At 30.6% G+C, this 14,574-nt stretch overlaps 3 protein-coding genes across 3 annotated transcripts in view; 2 read left to right on the top strand and 1 right to left on the bottom strand.

Moving 5' to 3' along the window:
* Window positions 1–5,227: 5,227 nt before the first annotated feature.
* Window positions 5,228–7,732, top strand: LOC105252671 (pyruvate dehydrogenase E1 component subunit beta, mitochondrial). The gene is made up of 5 exons (XM_011260172.3): window positions 5,228–5,428; window positions 5,701–5,763; window positions 6,023–6,229; window positions 6,296–6,926; window positions 7,167–7,732. The coding sequence occupies exons 1-5, from the start codon at window positions 5,420–5,422 to the stop codon at window positions 7,316–7,318; spliced, it is 1,062 nt and encodes a 353-aa protein (XP_011258474.1). The 5' UTR covers window positions 5,228–5,419; the 3' UTR covers window positions 7,319–7,732.
* A 242-nt stretch (window positions 7,733–7,974) lies between these two features.
* Window positions 7,975–9,999, bottom strand: LOC105252672 (acidic fibroblast growth factor intracellular-binding protein). The gene is made up of 6 exons (XM_011260173.3): window positions 9,710–9,999; window positions 9,418–9,619; window positions 9,089–9,316; window positions 8,748–8,975; window positions 8,395–8,649; window positions 7,975–8,299 (listed from the first exon to the last, which is right to left on the bottom strand). Exons 1-6 carry the CDS (start codon window positions 9,795–9,797, stop codon window positions 8,221–8,223), a joined length of 1,080 nt encoding a protein of 359 aa, XP_011258475.1. The 5' UTR covers window positions 9,798–9,999; the 3' UTR covers window positions 7,975–8,220.
* A 101-nt stretch (window positions 10,000–10,100) lies between these two features.
* Window positions 10,101–14,574, top strand: part of LOC105252673 (microphthalmia-associated transcription factor) — a 92,530-nt gene continuing 88,056 nt past the window's right edge. Inside the window, exons 1-2 of the mRNA XM_011260177.3 lie at window positions 10,101–10,223; window positions 10,862–10,959. Coding sequence (XP_011258479.1) covers window positions 10,907–10,959 — 53 coding nt within the window. The 5' untranslated portion in view covers window positions 10,101–10,223; window positions 10,862–10,906. The remainder of the gene's footprint in view (window positions 10,224–10,861; window positions 10,960–14,574) is intronic.

The raw sequence follows: 14,574 nt of genomic DNA on the forward strand, positions 1-14,574 counted from the left end.
GGAATAGGATAACCAAAGGCGAGTTTCTTCTTTTTCTCTTAATCTTTTCCTATTTCTTTGTTTCTTTCTTTCTCTCTTTTTCGAATTATCTCTCTCTCTTTCACTCTCTATCTCTTTCTCTCTCTCGCCAGAAATTGACAAGGTAAACATGGTAATTTGCTAAAGGATGAGACAAATATTATTATATAATATTATATTAAATATTCTATATATAGATTCTTTTGTTTTTGTTGTATTGTTTCATGTTTTTGACGCCCAAAAAAAAGAAAAATTCTATGTGACAGTTATTTATGTATATATTGTATTATTTTTGACGTTAAGCTAGCAGTGACATAAATTGGACTAAGGCTACATTGTTTTTTAAATCGAATCAAATATCGCGCCGATTATATATAATAATGACATTTAAGAAATGCTTTTATTTCATGCTTCGGAATATTTTCTCGTTTTATATTTGTATTATTTTTATCTCATTTTTTTATAATTATTTATGTAAGCCTTGGAAATTCACCGAAAGCATCTTTACAGTCGTAAATATGAACAAATCTAATTTAAAAACAGTTTCTCAACATTATTAATTTTTCTAATTATTAAAAATCAAAAAGTTTGATAAATTAAAGCCGCGAATATATAAATAAGTCACAAAATTTTATTTTTTTAAATTTTAATTAAATTTTTGTATCAAATTATTGTATCAGAAATTTTTTCAACTCGATACTGTCAAAATATAGAAGATTTCATATTTAATAAAAGAAAAATAAACAGAATATAAAAGAAAATAAGAAACATTCACAAAAGCCTGATGAGCACATTATTACAATTGCTTGAATGTTTCGTCACTGATATCTCAATAACTAGCAAAGTGCAGTGATACAATTGTATGATTTATTGCCACGATGATGTATATCAATACCGACTAAGTAAACGCGGCCTTATACACACACACACCGTATATGATAATTTACGTCGCGATCGTGACGAGATTCTACAAGAGCGGAAAGTTAAGCGCGAGCGAGATTTGTTTAAGCCCAAAGAAAGAAAAAGTGGGGAAAAAAGAAAAGAATACAAAACACAAGGGGAATTTGAAATTTTATCAAAAGTAAAAAAATATCCAAATTATTATATTATACTTATCAATGCTAACAACGTTAGAATTATTATGATTATCGTGGTTATTCTTACTATTGGTAATTCTCCTATACTCTACTAATTAGATTAGAACTGTTACGAAATGATCTCTCTCTCTTTCTCTCTCTCTCTCTCTCTCTCTCTCTCTCTCTCTCTCTCTGTCTTTTGTCTCACTCTTTCTGTCTATCTATCTACCTATTTATCTATCGATTTATCTATCTATTTCCGTCTCTATTTCACTACTCCGACAATAGTAATTCTTCACCGATCGAACTTCGATACGAACACTTCTGTCGCCAGCTCTCTCTACCTTGTCTGTCTACCTTTTTTACCTTTTTATGTTTTTCTCTTTATCCTATCTATTTCCTTTTTTCATCATCTTTTTCCTTTTTATCCCTCTCTCTTTCCTTTTTTTCTCTCTTTCTTTTCCACTTACCTTTTTCTGTTTTGCGTTTAAACTGTGACTTTACTTCAATCGAAGAGATGGTCTTTTTACTCTAGCCAGTGTTCTAGTCTCAATTTAACTTCTATTCAACTGTTGTTCTCTCGTTAATAAAAAGTCCGACGAAAAAACAGAACAAGATGCAAAAAAAAGATGATACATATCCTGATATTTTTTATTTCCTTCTCAATGATCGGCTCCAATAATCGGCACTCTATCAATATCATCCAATCATGCGTTTTATCACGAAGAAAGAAAGAGAACAGAAAATCACTCGCTCTCATTGTTTGTCGCCAATACGATAAAGTCCGGAGGGGAGAGTATACGCGGTATGAATATGCGCATTTTTTGTAAATAACGACATAATATCCTACCATGCACATGCAATACACATCCTCATCGTAACATCATCATTGTAACAGAAAAACGATCGAAAAAGAAAAATCTACTGTAAAGAAAAGATGGAATTAAAATAGATTTAATTTTTGTTGGAATTTTTAGAATGAAGAAAAAAATAAGTGAAAAAAAGTAGAAAAATTTAATTTTTCTATTCTTTTTTCTTCATTTCAAGTATTCGAGCAAAAATCGAATTTTCCTTTATTCCATCCTTCCTCGTAAAAAGCGGAAAATAAAAATAAGTCCAGGCGATTAAATTTCATTGTAAATAAGCGACGCGCCGACGTAAATTTAAATTTTTGTGTCATTACTCGCCGGAGCTTGCAAAAAAAGAAGAAAAAAACGGAAAAAAAGAAAAATCGCTTGTTTATCGGGGTAACGAATGAATGATAATCATCGCCTGTCTCACTCTCTATCTCTCTCTACCTTTCTCTCATCCATTTTCACTCATCGAAGCATTAATCGCATCTCTTTACTCGACTGCAAAGCGGAAACGACTGTGATCTAGATTAGTGTTACACATCGCATGAACAAGAAGAAAAAAAAAATCGATCGATCAGTGCTTAAATGCGACATCGACCATGATCATGACAACATAGATTATGAATGTTTCGTAGCGATTAAGTATTTCTTATGGACTCTTACGCATATATATATATATATATATATATATATATATATATATATATAAATGAAATATATATATATATATATACATATATATATATACACATACACACACATATTACGCCACGCTGAGAGAGGCTATGTGAAAACGTCGGAATGTTCTTTTTTTCCTTTTATGAAGCATTTGTGTAAGTAATTTGCATGTGGGGCAAGAATGCAAACGCATACATGTGTAATTGCAATTAATAAAGTATACGTTGTAAAATGTAACATGTCATGTAGCGTGCATACCTTCGTATTCGTCGCGATGTCCATCGTGTGCTCGTCCAATTTCATCTCGCTTTTCTTCTCGAAACATCTCATTGTGCATGCATCATCCAACATTCAGCATCCCGATGTTGCAGAAATGGCCTAAATAATTCGATAAGATTACTATTATTGAAGTAAAATGTCAGTGTAAAATAAAAATTAATATCTCCTTCAAAAATACTTTTTTCCGAAATATTTCAGAAAGTTAATTTGTTTATATTTGAAAAAAATATGGAAATAAAGACGAGTATGGGCAACAAAATTTAAAATTCGATGTTTGTGATTTTAATAATTCAATAATTCCTTTGAGATATTTTTCATGCAAATATATGATAATATTTAATAATATATGAAAATATATGATAATATATAATAATTTGACTTGAGAAAAAGTTAAATTTGATATAAGAAGAATATACAAAATGAATTACGAAGTGTATAAAAATTGATTCTTTATGTAAAATTAAGTCGAAAATGTTTTCATATGAGACTTTGTTTTGGAAAAAATTGTTTTCAAAATTTGAAAAATTCACAACATATTATTCTCTTTAAAGCTTGAATAATCTCTAATAATCTTTATTATATATTATCGAATTCGACAGCAATTATTAATATATATATATATATATATATATATATATATATATGTATATATATATACATAAATATAAAACAGTACAACATTCCATTTATTAAAATAATTGAAAATAATTTAAGATATTAATACATTCTACAATACTTTAGAATATTAATACATTCTACAGTCGAGATTTGTTTTAATTCAATGTATATACACGCAAGATCACTTAAGTTTAAAAAAGTAAATGTTATCAATTTTTTAATTCTTAAACTTGAAATGTTCTTGAAAATAAAATGTCATACGAAATAGTTTATTCTATATGCTTATTTTATTTTCGAAATTGCTTGGTTTTCAAATTGTATCATTACATTTTCCAATTTACTGTGGGCGTTTTTCGACACAGAGGATACAGTGTTCATTTTATCCTTATTAGTTGACGAATGTAAACAAGGATGAAATGACTCAGACAGCACACATGTCCAAAAGACATCTAAAAGACGACTTAGGCCCGGTTCCACAACTCGAGTTAATCCGAGTTTAATACGTTAAACTGGAATTGGTCCATTCGCTACTTAAACTCGGATTAACTGGATTGTGGAACTGGGCCTTAAAAACGTCTTAAAGTTTTCTAAATGTCTTTAAGCCTAAGACATCTTTTGGCCTTTTGTGCTGTCTGGGGAGGGTCACTGTGTTACACTGTGTCCTCTGTGTCGCTTGCTGAAAAATGTCCTATGTATTATCGTTACTGTAATTTATGATTTAGAAAAGATTATTAATAATTATTTTACCAGTAAATCTATAATGTTTGATGTATTTTTTCTTGAAATAATTCGACATCGCCGTCTCTTTCTTGTTGAATTTTTATGACGTACCATTTAAATGAAAACACTACCAACTGCACCGATGAAGAACTGTTACCAACTGCAAAAATGAGATGAGAACTGTAATCACTGTTATCGATAATTCAGAAATTTATTGTGCGTAGATAACATCATTTCTCGATTGGTAACAATATACAGAAAACTTCTCAACATTTTATTTTGTTTTTATATAAAATACAGAAAAGAATAGTTTTCTTACTATATCTTACTTAAAAAAATAAAAGAAAATTAAGAAATATAAATAACTTTGTTACAGCACAAAAGAAGAGTAAAACAATAACTAATCTAGTGAAATCTATTTTCTATAAATGCGAATATTGCATTTGTCTTATTCAAAGAAAATTGAATAAAGAATTCACATACAAGTGAAGAATATAAATTCTTTTACACCGAGTAATTGTACATGAAATTTAAGACTTGTTTATTTTTGATACTGTATCTGCATTTACTTTTTTCTTTTTTTCAAAGTATATGTAAGTGAAGTTTTATTAAGTATTAAAATTTTTTTTATATGTTATGGCACGTGTATCATGCGAATTTAAAATAAAAACTGTCAAATATATATAATTCAAAGTGCCAAGAAAAAAATAATTGTGATAATATAAAAAAGATAATTATAAAAAAGTGCATTTGCTCTGTAAAGATCTATAGCAACTAACTTAAATCATTCGAGTTCATCCATACATTACATAATCGCTTTACATTATTTAACATTTATTAGCATATATAATAAGTTGAGAATTTAAAAAAATGCGTACCTGTCACGCGAATAAGCACGTGGTTGGTTAATGATTTTATAATTACTTTATCAGCAACTGCTTAGCTCGTATCAATACTTCTTTTAGTTTCGAACGCCAATCGAAACGCGCCGCCGTTTCGGACAGACCACGCAAGTTTCATAACAGTGCTGAACAGTTCGCGTCCTTGATTCTATTAGTGCAGTTCTGGTGCAGGACGAGGATTCCTGAACGCGAGTCGTTCTCCAAAAAAGAGGGATCGTCCCCGAGAAAAAATCCTTCTGAAAAATCATATCCACACTCCTCAACGGCCTATAATATGCTCACGGTAAGAGTTTTGCATTGAAGATCCACGAAGAACTAGCTGTCGCAATCTGTACCCTTTTTCACGTTTTTTTTCAGTTTTTTCTATCTATGACTTGCTGTTTATAAATAATTGAGTAAATTGCATAAAGATAAAATATATTGAGTAACTATGCGAGTAGAAACAGAATTACTGTGAGTTACAATCACAATACGTTGTGATTTTTATGAAAAAAAAGGACTGCAAGATTCTGACTTTTTTAAATAAATAATTTTTAATTATTGTTTTGTTTTCAGACTGTTGTAAGGACCGTTGTCCGCCGCTCGTTCTCCACATCGAAATGGGCAGCAGCACAGCAGGTACTCCACTGTTAGTTAATACTTGAAAATCTAACCTAAAATCTCAGTTCTCACAATTTATTGTGAAAAGACACGATAAGGTCAGGTTTCACCAATGCTTTCGAGTTTATCGACAATTTTTTCTACTTCTCTCCATCCTTCTCGTTTCGATGATTTCTCTTATTTATGATCATCTATTAAAGTGAAAATTTGAAGGACATGAAAGGTCATTTAACTGTGGCTGAGTATCCTCTCAGAGAAATTCTCGTGAATATCCTAGATGACTGTGCGAGACGCTTTGAACTCAGCCCTGGATGAGGAGATGGAGAAGGACGAGAGGGTGTTCATCCTTGGTGAAGAAGTTGCTCTATACGATGGTGCATACAAAGTTTCTCGGGGTCTTTGGAAGAAGTATGGAGACAAGCGTGTTATTGATACGCCAATTACAGAAGCTGGTTTTGCTGGCATTGCTGTTGGAGCTGCTATGGTGCGTTTACAACTTATTACATCTTTTCTTATTGTTATATCCAATTGCATACATAATATTTTTTAGGCCGGTCTGCGACCAGTCTGCGAATTCATGACATTTAATTTTTCGATGCAAGCAATCGATCATATTATCAACTCTGCTGCTAAGACGTTTTATATGTCTGCGGGGAGAGTCAATGTACCAATAGTGTTTCGTGGTCCCAATGGTGCTGCCGCAGGCGTTGCGGCGCAACATTCGCAATGTTTTGGTGCTTGGTACAGTCATTGCCCTGGTCTGAAGGTAGTATCGCCTTACAATAGCGAAGATGCTAAAGGTCTACTAAAAGCAGCTATTCGAGATCCAGATCCAGTGGTAGTTCTTGAGAATGAAATACTGTATGGTGTACAGTATCCCATGTCCGATGAAGCTTTATCTAAGGATTTTGTTTTACCCATTGGTAAGGCTAAAGTGGAGCGGGTGGGCAACCATGTGACATTGGTGGCACATTCCAAGGCTGTCGAGGAATCCCTCGAAGCAGCTAACGAACTTGCCGGGAAAGGAATCGAAGCCGAGGTGATAAATCTTCGTTCTCTCAGGCCGTTGGACATAAATACTATCATACAATCTGTGGTGAAGACGAAACACTTGTTGACTGTCGAACAAGGTTGGCCGCAATGTGGTATCGGTGCAGAAATTAGCGCAAGAATTGCCGAAAGTAAGTTTTGTTCTATCATTGCAAAGTATTTTACTTGTACTGAAAATGTTAATTGTATGACATAAAAATGACAGTTAAAAATTAGAGCTAAACAGAGCATTAAAAATAGTTGATTATTTGATTATGAATGAATTCGAAGATGTTCAATTTCAGAAATTAATTCTAGTCAATTCATTTTAAGTTATTCAATGTTTTTAATAATAATATCTTTCTTATTCGCTCAAACTTATTCTGTTTCAGGTGAAGCTTTCTATCATCTCGACGCACCTGTAATTCGTATCACAGGAGTTGACACACCTATGCCATATACGAAATCACTGGAGATCGCAGCTTTGCCACAAATTAAAGACATAGTGGACGCTGTTAACAAAGTACTAGGAGTCACGCAGTAATCGCAACGGTACACGAGTACTTAGGTGATATATTTTTACGATTTTCCCAATGCATCGTACTTTTCCCATAATTTGTTATCTTTCTATCTGGCATATTCTATCTTTTGTCCAATCATTGATCAATAGAGTAATTATGAAAGAAGAAGGGGGAAATAAATTAAGAAAAGAAATAAATAAGTACAAAAATGTCTCCATTCTGTAAAGATAATACATAATACTCTATCATCACCAGATAGAATATTTTAAAAACATTTCCTTATAAGTTTTATTCATGGAACTCCTACAAGAAAGTACGTTTTCGAAAAAAAGGGTACATTTGTACATTTATTGCAATGTATAAATAAAATTCAAACAAATGTACTTCTTTAAACTAATGCGGAAGATATGTATTATATATATTTTCTGCATTTTCTGCAATATATGTCATTAATGAATAGAATGTGTGATATATCAATTGCGATTATATGTGTAAATATATATTTTAGTTAGCAATATTTTATTAATATACTGAATTGTAAAAATATGTTTGAATGCATTCAATTGAAAATCTCATTTTATTTAATTGGAAGTCACATGTTTAAGTAAATTATCTTAACCATAATTATTTAATATTCATGCGTGCAATATTAATCTACTGCCATATATACACATACACATATATAAGCTGCCTTTTTCACTTTGTAGAGTTTCACATTACATATTTGAATATTTCAATAACTTATAAGAAAATGTTTATAGTGCAATTATTGCAATTGTCCACATATATCTTATTGCAAAATATTATGCAGCATATATAAGATGCTGTATTTATTTATTTATTACAGAAAACTAATAAATTAAAATAAACAATTTAGAAATTCTATTTTTATAATCTATACCTTTTAAATATATAGTTTTTGTATTTATGTATGATACATACGTAATAAGCAGCATGTCACTACTGTCATATAACGTTCAAACGCATCTCTCAGTTCTCCTTCTCTAGATAAAAATTGAATCATATTTTTTCAAATTCATAATCTTAATCTCGCACGCATTGTTAAGCAGGCATTACGGTTAACTTTCATAATTCTTACCTAAGTACATCCATATCAAGAGCGCATTGTGTATAAACAGCCAAGAAATTTCGCAGATCGGAATGCGTCCAATTAACTTGTCGCCAAGGTTCGATACATCTCTCTACTAGTTCCAAAAAGAAAAATCTCAACTCTCGTGATCTGTGCAAGTTGCATCCAATTCCGAGTATCGCTCTCGAATATGAACGAAAATTCATGTCCAATTCTTGATAAGATCGATCGAGAAGCATCGGCTTGAGCTTAAGGCATACTAGACTGAAACAAATCAATGTTGTTAATGTTGTGATATGTCTTTTATAATAGATAAATCTTTATCTCGATAAACTGTTCGATTTTTATCAGATTTAACATACTGTTTATGATGTTTATCGTTTTCTAAAAGAACTCTGCATTCCGATAATTCTTGTAGAAATTCTCTATCTAAATCAGTATCAAAATATTCAGATCCAACACAACGATACGTCCATGATGCCATCATACTGTTAGCACAGTGATATAAATCGGGAAATGTTAAAAATTGCAGTTTTCTTTTATTCATTTCAAATCGCAGACACGCTATAAATACTATTGCAGCATATCGTCTGTATAATAATTAAAAACAACTAATTATATTATGATTTGCATATTATAATTCAATTATTTGCAATTATACTACAATAAATGTTATAAATTTGCAATTAAAATTATTACATACTTAGCAAGGTCATCCGAAAGTAAGAAATGTTGTTTGATATTGGTTGCGAGAGAACCTGGTAAATCTTCAACAATTTTAAACACTCTTTTCACATTATCATACTGTCGTCGACAACTCTTCAATGTGATACTTGTTTTCTCTGCCACTTCCTCCATATCCTTCCTACTTTTGGACGTTATTTTTTTTCCCAATAATTCACGTATAACAACATCGTCAAATTCGTAATACCTGAAATAAATATATTATGTCAGTATCTCAAAAAGAATTAACAACGGATCCAATTTTGTCAAATGTGTAATTAATGGATTACATGATACTTCGATTCTTACATTTCTATAAGCATTTGACTAGTTTGAGGTTCTATTTGGAAGGCCAGTTGTTCGCTGGCAAGTTTCGTAGGAGTGTGAAGTAATTTCTCAAGTAAAGCATAGGTGCGATAATGATCGAGTATATCAGATGCGACCAGCTCGAGCGGTGCGTTAGTCTGTTGACATATTCCTCGTTGATGCAAGATATTAACTGCGTCACTGGCTAAAATAACCCATCATAATAGATTAATAAATCTAATTTACGCACAGACAAGTAAGTTGAAAGAGGTTAGATTATATTTCTATCACTCACAAGAATGCCCATCGACCCAAAGCTGATAGATTTCAGGATCGACGAGAGTATAATTGCTAATAAACACATCAACTTCTGACAACATCATGAGGTTAAATTTATACTCTCGGTTTACACGAGCTAATCACAGATGCGAAATCGCGGCAAAAGTCATGTCGACATCGACACTTTTCCCCGAGAAAAATTTATCTGTATAAAATCATTATCTGCGCATAAAAATTACGTAATCTCATCGGAAAAAGTTATCGGCCATATTCGGCGTAATTCGACGTTGGCCGCCATGTTGAAAGCGTGTGACGTCACGCACTGCGCACTTGACTCGCGCAGTGCGTGACGTCACAGGCTCGTTTGACTCACGTAGTCGCGTTTGAACTAGTAATAGTGAAACTAGTGAAGTGGAAAAAATGGTGCGCGTCTCCGAATCTACGTCTCATTATATCTGTGCGAATCAGTGCGAATCGGCGTCGAAATCTGGAGATTAGGTGAAAATAATGAAGCTCTGTTATATCAGAAGGTAATTAGATGGATATTAATAAGCAAGATCGTATTTTAGTGTATATATTGAGCAATTGAAATATCGATTCTCCACCGACGAATTCAACAACCGCGCAATATGCTTATTTTCTTGTATAATTGTGTAATTTGTGTAACTTTCCTTTATATTAATGTTTTATATATTATTAGATTATATCACATTACAAAATATCATATATATTGATAAATTTATCAGAATATACATAAGGAAGAGGCGGTTAGACGCTACATATATGACGTATATATATATATATATATATATATATATATATATATATATATATGTGTGTGTGTATAACAAATATATAAGCTATATAATAAAATAATACAAAGATGCAGGGACCCAATTTCTTTATCTTTTGATAAATATTTTTGGAAATGTTATCTTCATGATAAATATTTAATAATATAGTATCTTCGTGATATACATATATAGACGTTATATACATATATAACACACATGTGTATAACATATATAGGCGATAAATTTAATAAATAATAAAATAATACAAAAAATGCAGGAACCCATATTCTTTATCTTTCGATAAATATTTTTGAAATAGTTCTTTATCTTTATGATGAATATTTAATAATGTAGTATCTTTTCATGACATATAGATGCCGCTAATATCGAGGTGTGAATTTGCGGGATGAGATAAGAAAATGGCGTCGGAGTATAAGTTGTTGGCGGAGATGATTTCCTCTACGAAATTATGGTGAGTACAGTAAAATAATATTTTTAAATTTATTGCAATAATTGTTAAATCAGAAAAAATGCCTCGTTGAGAAATTAAAATATTTATTTTAAAAATCGAGCAAGAAAATTAAATTTTGATATAATTCTGATGAGATAATTAAAATCAGTATCAATAAAATAATTAAAATAGTTTCATTAGTTTCGTCGTTGGTTAGTGTATATTAATTTTCAATTTTCGAATTAATTTCGAAGTAATAATGTAAAATACAAATTTAAATGAGAAATCAATTAAACTCAACGATCATTTTTATTGTGTTACGGTACTATACAATATTTTTTTCTCGTTTGTCGTTTGTTTAATATCGTTATATTAAATGTAAAAGTATTACATTTTAGATTTTAATTGGATGATTTTAATCGGATATTGTTATCATAATTTCAAATATTTTAATAAATAAACCTTTAATAAAAGTTCATAAAATAAAAATATGATTAGAAATTAATTATCATTATTTATCTACTTGTGTGTGTAACGTTATAAAATTTTATTCGTTATTTCGAAGAGTTTTTCATCGCTTATATAAAATTCTATTTTTTATCTAATATATTTCAAAAGATAACTATGGCAAAAGATAACTATAGCATTTTTCTAATTATTTAAATATTTTACACACAACTTTGAGAATTTAAAAAATTCTTAATAAAATTTCAAAACGTATATCAATTCTACTACGCAAATTAAAAATGACTGTATTTTCTTTAAATTTAGAATACACACACGTTTTGTAACGTAGTTTCTATTTTTAACTTGCACTTATTAAGAGCGTTTTCTTGCGGCATTATTAGCCACAAATTAAAGTTGATACTTGACTTTACAGCTGTCGAGTAAAAAGGTCACACGATGTTACATGGCCATGCAGCCCTGTCACATGTCAGTGTTTTATCAGCGGTACTTTATTTTCATTTTTTCACCGCAATCAGTAAATGTTTAATTAAAGTAATCGCCGGACTTTGGAGCAAAATAATACAGACGGTAGCGTAGCGGGCGCGCATGCATGCATGTATGCATGCACATACACATGGATCCGTTCACCGGCCGCAATTTCACACGATTGATTGACAGGCGAAGTGCAGTAGCAGTGGCAGCGATCGAAATTACCACTGCACTCGCACTTGCGCTCGCGCGGACGCAATTAATTCGCGGCGGGGCGACGTCACGTAACGTTAAACTCGTTATCGTGCGGGAAATGCGCGTTAACCGGCTACGACTGCCAACGCGAGCGAATAAATATTGTAGTACCGTAACAAAACCTGGCTGGACGCCGGATTCGTCTTGACCAAGTATATCGATCGGGTCATATAGGGCAGAATGATGAATACGATTCTTGTCAACTATCTATAATGAGATGAAAAATATAACGATGCAAATATAAAAACTTTTTCTTCATCTTCCTTGAGCTAGAATAAACAACGTCGTTCTGAAAGATAGAAAAAATATTATCATGTACTTTTTAAGATATTATCAACTTCTCTTTGAAATGCTAGTGTCCTATTAATTTTGAAGTTTTTCTGCATCTCTGTAATAATGTTATATTATAACAATATTATAATTCGTATATATTTTTTAAAACAACGCCAACAATAATATTAAAAAATTTTAATGAGGACATATTTATATTTAGAGAATATTTTTTATATTATAATATATTAGTAATTGTATTATTATTTAATTTACAGTTCCACAACAGAATTATATTATTAATTGCTTTATTTTATAATGAATAATAATTACAAACAGAAATATAGACTTTTATGAATTATTTTACTAATTCATTTTACTAAAACAATTTTTTTTTACTAATTAATTTTACTTAAACAATTTTTTTTTACACATGTGTAATATGTTATCTACATTAATTTATATTAAGGTTAAAGATATTTTATAAGAAATTTATTATTTAAAATTATATAGATTTATATAAAATAAATTACATTTTGTATATGTGTAAAAACATGCCAAAGTATAATAACCTGATCGATATACTCAAGATATATATTGAATAAAAATTTTAGCACACATATATATTTTTTATTTTTATAAAATTGTTGAAACTGGAAACTTTTTTTAGTTTTCTTGTTTTTTCAATCAAACACGCATATATTTATGATAAGAGAAAATTATATATGTATATATTTATTATTTTACTAAATATTATATTTGCATTTTAAATTATAAATTAATGTTTACACAATTTTTGTCTGCCATCTACAGCTATACATTTAGCAAAAAAAGATAAGATATGTTAAATAATATTTTTTAGAAAATATGCGCATACACATTAATAAAAATTTAAAACAATTCGCATTCCGTACTAAATTTGTGAAATTTGGTCTTTCTATATTACATAATGTCGACTTCTATTAGATATCATTTTCGTCTCTTTAATCTTTATAATTCCATTAGTTATTATTGTCCTTATGCATCAATTATAGGTGTATACAAATTAATGAAATATATCATTTAATTTATTTTAATGTCAGTATCTATATTTCGGTTAATATTTAAAAAATATCCTAAAATATTTCTCTTCAATTTTCTAAAAAAATAAAATTATATTATATATATTGCATTAAGATATGTATTATTGAGACATTGCATTTAATTTATTTTATGCTATATTTTTTATACTGAAAGTAAAGAGAAGAGAAAAATATTTTTCTTATTGCAGTGATATTATGATTTCCGTTTGAAATCTTAAAGATATAAATATATCATTTGTTTTAATATCAGTTTATTTCGGTTAATACATATTAAATATCTTAAAATATTTCTTTTAAATTTTCTAAAAAAAAATAAGATTACATTTTATATATATTGCATTAAGATATGTATTATTAATTGTAAGACATTGCATTTTGCAATTTATCTTATGCTATATATTTATATGGAAGTAAACAGAAGAGAAAAATATCTTACTTGCTACAGTGATATTATGATTTCCGTTTGAAATTATAAAAATTAAAATCTTCTGTCTTTAATAAATAACGAATATATTCAATACGAAAGCAAAGCGGAAACCAGGGAAATTCGTGTAAATAAAGATTACACTATCTCGTTGCTGTCACCAAAGACATACACTTGTTTCGTATAGAGTCGCGGTAACTATTACTTCCCTGTTGCATTTAATGTCTCTAAAGGACATACTCGGTTTCGATCCTGCGGTACAGTGCCACCCATTGTCTCTCGCTCTCTGCCTGGTTCTTGTTTTCTTTTCCACTTCCTATCCCACCTCTCTTCACGTAGCCATCCTCTTCCACTTTACCATTCTCTCTTCACTTGCCTCTTTCTCTCTCTTCCACTTTCGTTTCCTCATTCTCTTCCTTCTCCTCCTCCTTCTCGCCACCATTTCTATGTCTGTCTCCCGGACGGAGGAAGGAAGCGCTCCAGGAAATTCATTTGCAGAGACGTGGCACCGTACAGCAAAACACGAATGATATATTTACATGGCGCCGAGGGAGAAACCGGGCGAGATGGATTTACTCGGGAAAGGTTTATCGAGCGTTACGCTAAGGGAAAGAAGGAGGGAGGAAATGCGAAATGTATTTTTTGAAAGGAACTCGCTAATCCACTCTC

Source organism: Camponotus floridanus, unplaced genomic scaffold (assembly GCF_003227725.1).
Source record: "Camponotus floridanus strain SB8 unplaced genomic scaffold, Cflo_v7.5 scaffold66, whole genome shotgun sequence".
Lineage (NCBI taxonomy): Eukaryota > Metazoa > Arthropoda > Insecta > Hymenoptera > Formicidae > Camponotus > Camponotus floridanus.

Bases quoted from the DNA above. Each gene is read 5' to 3' on its own strand.
- LOC105252672 (XM_011260173.3), bottom strand. From the start codon at position 9,797: ATGATGTTGTCAGAAGTTGATGTGTTTATTAGCAATTATACTCTCGTC. The intron at 9,620-9,709 runs GTGAGTGATAGA...GGGTTATTTTAG, and splicing joins TTGGGTCGATGGGCATTCTT to CCAGTGACGCAGTTAATATC. The intron at 8,300-8,394 runs GTAAGAATTATG...ATTTTTATCTAG, and splicing joins CTTGATATGGATGTACTTAG to AGAAGGAGAACTGAGAGATG.
- LOC105252671 (XM_011260172.3), top strand. The intron at 5,764-6,022 runs GTACTCCACTGT...TGAATATCCTAG, and splicing joins AATGGGCAGCAGCACAGCAG to ATGACTGTGCGAGACGCTTT. The intron at 6,927-7,166 runs GTAAGTTTTGTT...ATTCTGTTTCAG, and splicing joins TAGCGCAAGAATTGCCGAAA to GTGAAGCTTTCTATCATCTC.